The 10,313-nt window shown below is 39.1% G+C and overlaps 1 protein-coding gene across 1 annotated transcript in view; it reads left to right on the forward strand.

The window, feature by feature from the left end:
• The window catches only part of MEGF10 (multiple EGF like domains 10), a 171,714-nt gene extending 169,040 nt beyond the window's left edge, over nt 1-2,674 (forward strand). The window contains exon 25 of the mRNA XM_029942159.1: nt 1,173-2,674. Within this exon, the coding sequence (XP_029798019.1) occupies nt 1,173-1,357 (185 nt within the window). The 3' untranslated portion in view covers nt 1,358-2,674. The remainder of the gene's footprint in view (nt 1-1,172) is intronic.
• Nucleotides 2,675-10,313: the final 7,639 nt, after the last annotated feature.

Genomic DNA, 10,313 nt, shown 5'->3' on the forward strand with positions numbered 1-10,313 from the left:
AAAGTCTTTGAGAGTTTTTGAGAGTACAATAACAGTTCCTATAAACATTATTCAAAACAATGGTCATATTTTAAGGGCAAACCTGTGTTCCCAGTGATCGTATTGATTGGTGTCAAATAAATTTTTAAGGGACAATACCATGTAGAAAATTTAAACTAAACTTTCCTATCTCTCACCTGGTCATTTATCTCTTGTTTTGTAACCATAGTGACTGAGCACCCATGTGGAATAGCATATGTATCACATTAGCTGTCACGTCGAATTAGCCAAAACAAATGGTTCAGGTAGAGAAAGCAGGTGGTTCTATTTCCTGGTTGAATTCATTACATTCATGCTCTTCACAGGAAGGAACACTTTACTTGTAAATTTGTCTAATATATTGCTAATATTCTCAGATGTGAATCTGATGGAAATTAATAAGAATTCAATTTAAAATTAGAATTGTTTTAATTGCCCCTTACAAACACCATTTGGGGAAAGTTGAAACATATCAGAAGTATTATTGAGTAGGTAGAATAGGGCTATGTATTTTAAGATTTCTCTCTCTTTCTCAATGTTTATGATTTAAACTTTAGAAAATTATCTACTACTCATAAATGAAGTGGCTAATTTAACTCTAGTCACTAGTAGTTTATGCCACAGACATGTCACTGAAAAGATAAATAGCTATTCATGAAGAATTAAGGCAGCCTTCTTACAGTGTAAGTTGTAGTGACCCAAATGGATTATGGACAAGTCAGTTACCGTTCCCCTTGAACCGTCCTGTAAACCCACCAGTTTACCTTGGGAGCTGAACTGAGAGCCTGGGTCCTGAGTCCTAAAATGAACTGAGTTAACCTAGAAGGACCTTAGTCTTCTGACCTGTGGAGTAAGGGGTTCGGACTAGATCATCTCCACGGAGTTTTTCAGACAATTGGTTCATTTCCGGGGTTCCTGTGTGTTCCCTGATTGTCTTCAAACCAGTGACAGGCACAACACCATTGTGTGCATCAGTGGGTCTAACAACTGCAGAGTAGCCACCTCACAGTGATCATAAAAGCATCATTTGTTTCATTAAATAATATTTTTTATAAATGCCCCTCTTGCATGTTTGAGATTTGCAAGAAATGCCACACTCTCTTCTATCTAAATTTTCCCCTGCTGATGAATTCGTGTGTCCCTGGTTGTCACAGAACCTACAGTGAGTGTTGTCCAAGGAATATTCAGCACTAATGGGCATCTCACCCAGGACCCGTACGACCTCCCAAAGAACAGTCACATCCCTTGCCATTATGACCTGCTGCCAGTCCGAGACAGTTCCTCCTCCTCCAAGCGAGACGATGGTGGCAGCGGCAGCAGCAGCAGCAGCAGCGAATGACATGGAAGGTCTGCTCCATGCCCACTGGAACTGTTTTCAGAACCGCAGTTTGGTTCTTCTCCATCCTCAAGTTCGCCACCTTACGGGAACGTTCATCTGCTTGGTAGGCTACTGTTGGACGTGAACCAGAAAGCTCAAAGCTGAGGCTGGCTGATCGTAGGTCCTTCTTGTACTCGGGGCTCGGAAGGAGATATCAATGTGACTTCCTATTCTTAGTTCTAGAACTGCGCTCATGAAGCATGACTTCCGATAAGATCTTGGCTCAAAGCATGAACTTGCAGAAGTCTTTGGGAGGGAGTCATGGGCTGCAGTGACATTGGTATTTGGTTGAACATTTAAAATTTAAGTATTTTCTTTCTCATTTGCATTGCAGACCTGTACCTAGGATTGTGCAGTTTATCATAAAATCTGGTGTGAATCACTAAACATGTAGAGGAAAAGGGAAGTATTATTGAGTCCTTACATTTATTATTATCTTTTTTGGACCTGGATTTAGAATTATAGGGATAATATGAACCCAGAAAGAAATGTTCTATTGAGTGGCATACCTGGATAGACTTTGAATAAACTCTAGAATTGGTTAGCAAATTTAAATACGAAAACTTTAGTCATTTTTTAGGATGAAGAAATGAAAAATTAGAATTATTTTAGCTACAGTAGAATTATTACAGAAATCCGTATCCACGATTGGCAGGCAGAGGTTAATCTTCTTTGACCCTGGCCCACTTAAGATCCATGACCCCATTCTGCTCCCTGTCCCCATCATACATATTTACCATGTAAGGTCTGTAACATATCAATAATTATTTCATAAATATAGAAATGAGATAGTTTTATTTTTGACAGACTGGATTGAACGAGTGTATAATGGTTGGAAGAGGTTGTAAATTTTATGTGTAAGAAGACATTTTGGTTTTGTAAACCATTAGCGACACATGCTATAATATAGAAATAGTGGACAGTTTTGATTAATTTTTCCCTAGAAGTGACCGAAATATTTTTGTGCATATTTGAGAAAAGGGCACTTTCCTTTTATTAATTGCCGATTTAGAGAAACTATGCTTAAGCTGGTCTTTTGCATTGCTAATATGACATGTACCCCATTTTTCATTAATTTGTATTTCCATTTTTAAGTTGTATATTCTGTTTTGTAGTGCTTGGATTGTTAATGAAAACTTATGTTATATGTTCTTTGTTTCTTGTATCATTGCCACTTATCTTTTTGCTTGATAAAAATGCATTGTTCTTTGTTTTCTTTTGGAGGCAGGAGATGAAATATATAAACCCAATCTATTAAAATTGGTCATCACTAACATAGTAAAGTAGCTGTAGGCGAATGGCTCATACTTGAAGTAGAAGAGAAGCTTCTTCTTATTCCAAAATGGAGCTCCTTTTGATTTGTGAGTCTTGGTTGAGGCAGGGAGAAGGAGAGCGGGGAACACTGGTTACTGAGCATGTACTGCAGGCTGTTTTTACTGAAGACCTTCCTTCAGGTGGTCACATAATTCATCGTCCAAATGGGGACATTGTTGAGTGTAGACGAGGGCATTATTAATAATTAACCTTCAGTCGGCTTAACTCTGGACTGTTCCAGGTAACCCAGAAGGGATGCTCATTCTGTGCATCCCATACCTACCATGCGACAGCATTTTTCACTTCCACGTAGCGGTGTCAAGAGAAAGCCAACATGGTGGAAGAAAGCTGATTTCTCTTTGAGCTGCCTGAGCACGCAAGGGCTACCAAGCTGCATGAAGAAACAACCGCATGAGGAAAAACAGTGCTTGAGAATCTTTAAAGACATGAAACCCTAGTGGTGTCCTGTCTCGGTGAGTCAGTTAATATACATGTATTGTGTGTCCTTTCTGCCAGTAGCATACGAAGGGCTTCCTGCCAGCTATTGAGTTGGGGTCTCCAGTGATTTCACATGACATCCCTGCACCAGGGATGGCGGTTCGCTCAGGGAGAGGATAGAACAAACACACCTGCAGCGCTAACCCCAAAGTTAATTTAAGGAAACACGGAATCGCCTGGAGCATATCTTAGAAACAATTGATTTTTTTTTTCCAGCAGTTAACCTTTGGCTGACCCTTGACTGTAGTGAGGAGGCATCGAAGTGAGACACTGTGGGTCAGTAGCTACAAAAAGTCTCTTTTGCTCAGAGAAGAATCTTTCCCCCCCTTCTTTTTTTTAAACATTTTTTAACACTTATTTAATTTTGAGAGACAGAGCATGAACAGAGGAGGGGCAGAGAGACAAAGACACAGAATCTGAAGCAGATTCCAGGCTCTGAGCCTGTCAGCACAGAGCCTGATATGGGACTTGAACTTACAAACCTCAAGATCGTGACCTGAGCCGAAGTCGGACGCTCAACCTACTGAGCTACCCAGGCACCCTTTCCCTTTCTTTTTTAAGCATTCTTCATTGCTCTGTGTTATAGTGAGTTTCCCCATTACTCCTCAGACATAGTTAAAAAAAACAAAAACGACGTTATTTTTCTCATTCATGTACAAAGGCAACAGCATCTCCAGCAGGAAGTCTGGGTAGCAGATGCCGACTCTCATGGGGCTCTGCCGTCTGCCCCTGGGTATTCTTTCTGGCAATGAATTGCTCGAGGTTGCTGCCGTCCTGACTCATCAGAGGTGAGTCTTCCTCACCATGGCTCACTAGACATATATCAAGTATCAGAACACATATAGCGTTTTGGATATTATAAAACTACATATTGAATTTGAGAGGTCTTGGTTAAGAAGTCAGAACTTCCTCGATATTTTATATCGATTTGGGTAAAGAGAGAGATGCTTTTGTCAGAATGAAAATTAAAAGACAAAAGGACCCAACAAGTTTTTATTTTTCCTGAAATTACCCCTTTGGACTCTTCCAGATACCTCAAATGTAATTTAATGGTGATGTCATTCATCATACACAGTGAATCTGTTCTCACGATTTTTGAATTCATTCATTTGGGACCATAAAATTAATTTCTTCCCTACATCCTACAGTGGTCAGAGCAGTGAATGAGCTTGGCAATACCAAGGGAAAGCCGTTCATGAAGGAATGTCAGCCAAACTTTTCTTTCCCTAGAGGTTGATGTATCATAAAATTTATAATCTATTTGTATTTTGTATAAACCCATCAAAATTGGCCCGATGAATATCTTATGTACTTGCTACAATATGGAGAAATGGTATTTATAGGTAATTATATAAGGAATATTTCATAATTATTTACAATACTTGATATAAATTCCTCTCACATGCTATAGTAGTTATGCTAAGAAAGAGCTTAATGTGTTTAGCATTTTCTCAATGGTAAATTACATTCACCAATTTTAGGAAGAACAGTATACAATTTTATACGACAGTTGTAACTTCCCAGCCAATTCCATTAGCCACTGTGCGTTGTGAGAAATGCAAGCAACTTTATGAAAACGTGGATATCCAAAGAGCCACAGTGGTACTTGACAATTATTGGGGATTTTTAAACCATGTATATTGAAACAGTTGCACAAGAGCATTACCCTACCCTTTAGAATTTGTATCAATATTAGAAGTCCAGTTACCACTAATAGATACTTTGGTCTTAAAGGCTTTATGTCACCGCAGTGTATATAGAAGTGCAAGTGTGAGTCATGTGGTGTGGGTGAGTGCTTATTTCTTAACTAAAGATGTGCAGCAAACTCCCCTTTTAGGGTCTAACTACTCGTGGTGACCTAACATTGGGTCTGCTTGTTTTCATTCTGTATTTAGTCCAGGCTTCCTTTTGATATGAACAAATCGCAACATATATTTTTAAAAGGCAAAAAATCCAAATACGTAAGAATTTTCTTGATTGTAGCAAACAAAAAAATGCTTTCAGTGTTAAAATATCTCTATTTTCCAAAGATGGTAAACCTCGGTCATAGCCTACGTTGTCATTTATATCACCAAATGAGTTTATAGATTAATGCAATAAACTTTCTAATAAAAAAAACTTTAGTGTTTACTTCTATGTCTGATTCCATTGTTAATTAATGAGAATAAAAGAACCTGTGGTCTTACTGGAAAAATTCATATTTTTTTCATGTGTGGCACCATAGCCCTTGAGATAGACATATCAAGACAATTGCACTTCATGATATTTAACTGCTTGTGTATCCTCTTCCCCTTCAGATTACTTGTTCTTTAAGGACAGAGGCAACATTTTGTACATATTTGGATTCCCAGAACCCAGGTTAGTGGCTGAAAGTCAGGTCTTCTGTAAATAGCTTTAGGTCATCTTATGTGTATTTGTTTCTTAAATCTTAGGAGCTTGTTAATTCCTTCTTTTATAATTAAAACATTTTCGGAGCATCCACTTTATAGCATGGTGTTCTAGGGATCAAATATGAATAAAATGTGCTGCTTCCCTCACTTGCTGTTTATTTACTGAGGGCCTGAGTGCCAAGCACAGTTGGGGATGCAGAAAAAAAATGAAACATGAGCTATTTTAAAGTAGCTCATTATTTAATTAGACAAATAAATCATCTTACTAGCAGTGTGACTTTGGTAAGCTACTTAACTTCTCAGGGCCTCAGTTCCTATATTATAATATGTTGGAAATCATAGCACCTATTTCATAAGGGTTTTGTGGGAAGTTAATAAGTTTTTGCAAACACAACACCTCAGTGCCTGACACAGAGTAGACAGCTAGTTAGCTATCATTACTATTATGAAAAATTAGCTAATAACCTGAGCTGTTTTGCAATAACCAGATGAGTGATGAGGCGGGTGAATCAGGAGTGAGCATTTAATGAATATTATAAAAGCTACATATTTGTGTGACCTTATCCCAATCTATTTTTGTACTATCACAAAATTCCACATACATTTTATTACTAGAGTGGTAATTTAGGAGAGCAATAATAATATGATTTCATCCTCCAGCATCTAAGAATGGAGAACGCTTTGAAAATGTGTGGATGTGGGTTTCTGGAAAGATGTTGGCCTGGCTTCACCTTCCTATCCTGCAGATGACAGCCATTCTGAAAAAGTCAGGGACTGATCTTGGCACTCTGAAAAGGTTCCACACAGTGAGATATCAAGTTCTTGAAAGAAGGTGCAAATGGCAGGGCAGGGGGTGTGGGGGGCGAAATGTAAATGGGAGTTCCTGGAATTGATGGGCATGGACTCTGGAAGGAGTACATGAGGAAGGCCAGCAGACCCCGGGGAAGGAAAGATACTTGCTGTTTGCACAACGCAGCTCTGAGAAGGGCTAACTGTCCCCACCCTGATGGGGTCTCTGGAGGCATAGTTTCCATGGTGGGCCAAGGTCAGCCTATCCCTTCCTGGACTTGTGACTTGAGATGCCTTCACAGACGGATCATGGGCATCATTGGCAGCCCACTGAAGGAAAAATCCCTACCCTGGCTGTCAGTGCACAAAAAAGAACCACTGAGACACAGAGGTGTTGAAAGCCAGTGCACTCTCCTGTGAAGAGGCAGAGAAACAATGCAACCTCATGATAGGAACAGTGCAGCTCAGATCGATGGGAAGAGGCTGATGTAGAAAACTACAGTAAACCTCTGTTATGGAGGTGGAGCTAATGTGGAAAATGGAGGAAAACCTGGATAAAATAGGATCTAAACTCTTACAGGGATATAATTAGAGGACCAGAGAGAGTTTCTTGGAACTGAAAACAAGGACATCCCAATTTAAAAATTCGACAGAGGAATATAAAAACAAAAATAGGTTGGTAACTACTAAAACTGAATTTGTGTCTCAGAGAATGAAATGCAACCACGAGAAAATTCCAGAAATGATAATTATGGAAAACTCATCCAGGAGACCCAATATTGAAACGGTTGGTAATACAGAAGGGGGAAAAAGGTGCCATGGAGGAATAGTAATCAAAGAAATAATCAAGGAAAACTTTTATAAACTATATCCTTCCATAATGTGAGTCTTTCAGATCTTTAGATCTTTCTTTCAGTTGGGAAAGGACCTACCAGGCTAATGAAACAGAATTAATGAAAAATACATATATATAAGGAGAGAGAAATCCACGAAATGTTCCCAAACTCTAAGGCTAGAAGAACAAACTTAAAATGGCACAAGCAGGAATAGCAGATGGCTCACAAGGGCAAGATAATAAGGTTGGACGGATGAAGTGTCTGGTGGGAGCAGGAATGAGGAGGGGGCCAAGGCCGGAAAAGGCAGGGCAAGGGTAAAATAGCTGCCTCCTATTCTCTCACTGCAGCACCAGCTGCCCATCTTAAAGGTCAATGTGGCTACAGGCCAGCAGATTGTTAACTAGCCCACATTCCGTACTGTTCGAGACTCTGGCCTGACTAGCATGGACCAGGAAGAGACAGGGCAACAGGAAGAGGAAAAGGAGCTTGTGTGATAGACTGGCACAGGATATCCAAGAAATACCAAAGCACCAATTTATCATCCTGCATTGAATTTGCTCTCAAGGAATCATCAGAAGTGTGATCAGAAGAAAATTGGAAGCCTTGCATGACTGTTGGCTTCTGGAAGGCGGTTCTTCCTCCTTTCTCTGGCCTGGATTTCTTTAATGATGATAAAGCAACAGAAAAAATCCACATATGCCACAAAGTGGCCAAACTGCCATCGTATATTTGATGGTTAGCGTAGGATTAAGATGCTTATGGAACAAGTAGTCTTTAAATACCTAAGAGCAGATTTCTTGTAATCTCTGCTAAATATAACAAAAAACAGAATTTCCTGCCTAACTAACATTTGAGCCTTTTTATTTTACATCCATCTTGGACATTGGGACAATAAAGAGAACAGATGGAGGGAAGAGTGTCCTCTCTAAAGTTCCAGCCATGATCCGTGACTTGAGACATAGCTTCCCAAGTGTTTAGAATAGAACTTTAGACGCCATACTGAAATTAAGGCAAAGAATTTAGTGATGGTAGACAAAAGCCAATGTATATTGACACAATAGTCATTATATATCACAGACGGGTGTGGAGGCTTTGTGCCTGAGTTCTACCAAGCATGACTCACCACAGAGGATTATGAAGAAAGCAGAGCTAGTATTTGTCATCATGTTCCAATGATTGGAGTCATGTTGTAAAATTGATTTTATAGTTAATGGGAAAGAGATCATCCTTTTTATTACCTATTTCATATAGATGACTGGTAAACCTGACTTGACAATAGTATAATATTTTTATATGATTTATAATAAGTTAGTCAATATATCAAAGCCAAAATGATGAATTGTTTTGCTTCAGATTAAATATCTAAATCCTGTGTGTAACATAAGAGGGTTTTAGTTCTTTCTGGGGCCCTTTATATTTTGTATATGAACTACTTTATCATCCTTATTATCCAAAATGGATGGGATTTAATAATTTAAGATAATAGTGTTAAATTTTACACATCTACACGTGCAAGAATTTTTTATTTTACACCCTTTTGATAATTAGAGAAAAAAGTAAAAAAGTGATTTGTTTTTAAGAAAAAAGTAAAGCTTTTATAAAATCCCTAAGGGTTACATATTCATGGAATTCTAATTATTATTATCTTTAATAATTCACTATTACCACCAAAGTATTACAGAAATATTTCATAACAATTGCTCTTGAAATAAAGAATCTAGCCTATTCTGCTTTAATGTATTTATCTGTAATATCTGTTACTTCTTGAACAGGTGGTAGAAAACGAGGTCAATATCAAATGGAGGTTGTTTTAGTTGATATGCAATTATTCCTAGCCAGAGGGAGCTAGAATAGTTGGAATCGAATTTAGAGTCTTCATCAGGAAACAGGAAAACTCTAATGTTGGCGGTTGCTCAGTCATTACTTCTTGAGAAAGGCCTTTCCTAACCACTTGTGTGGGGGAAAAAAACATCATCCTATATCTTATTACCCTGGTTAATTGCCTTCATTGAGGCTTGGTCTCTGAAGTTAAGTATTATTTGATCTGCTTATTCCTTCGCTGTTTCACTTTTCAGCTAGAACATAAGCTCCGTGAAGGCAAGATCTTCTCTGAATGGTTCACTGCTGTATCACCAGAACACTAATGTCTGGCTCATGACGTGGGTACAGTAGAGATTGGTAGATTGAATGAATGTCTAATGGCTTCTGCTTACTTTGGCACAGCAGGCTTGGCTTTGCTCTAACTCAGCATTCTTCTTAGGTGACTTGGAGATGCTCCTCTTACCGTCCCACAATTGCAGTCATTCATGATGACAGCTGCAAGTTCAGGAAGCTGGTGACCTGAAGGGACGTGGGACAACATGACTCTGACCACCTAGCACAATATTTTCTTCCTTTACTTCAAAGCTTAAGTCAGGTCTTTGATATTTTCACCCACAAAGCTGAGAGTGCCAGCTACAGTGATTTTGGATGCCAAGAGCATTTCTGTTGTGTTTTGAACAGATCTTACAGGGTAGTGGATTTTAATTAAACATGTGATCATCGACATCTCCCACAGTTTGCTTCTAGTGAGCCCTGTATTATAGCCATGTTAAACTGTTTGCTGGTCTCCAGTGTCCTCCCCAGGTCCCATCATCTTCTTCCCTGCACTTTCCTTCCTCTCTCTCTCTCTCTCTCTCTCTCTCTCTCTCTCTCTCTCTCACTGTCCCTATGCCTGCCTCCACAACATCTGCCCTAAGACCTTGCTTCTGACAGGCTGCTCTCTCACAGGGATTGAGGTCAGGAGGGCAACTAAAGTAAGCTTTTTCCTGTGAAAGGAGGGATTCCTTTGACAGTCACTTTTGGCTCAAAGAATCCCCATTGGCCTGACTTAAACTTTCTTACAAATCTGCTGGCATTGTACACTGTTCCGTCACTCTCTCCTTCACAGGACCAGACTTGAATCAGGCTAAAGAGAATATATGACCCAGGGGTTTCTACATAAAAACTTGTCTTGTGAAATTTGCTCTGTGGAAACATCTGTATGGTCTGCTTTATGGGAGCCCTCTGATACTCTTATTTAAAATTCATGGCTCCCTTCTTTCTTTGATG

Source organism: Suricata suricatta, chromosome 6, assembly GCF_006229205.1.
Source record: "Suricata suricatta isolate VVHF042 chromosome 6, meerkat_22Aug2017_6uvM2_HiC, whole genome shotgun sequence".
NCBI classification, from domain to species: domain Eukaryota; kingdom Metazoa; phylum Chordata; class Mammalia; order Carnivora; family Herpestidae; genus Suricata; species Suricata suricatta.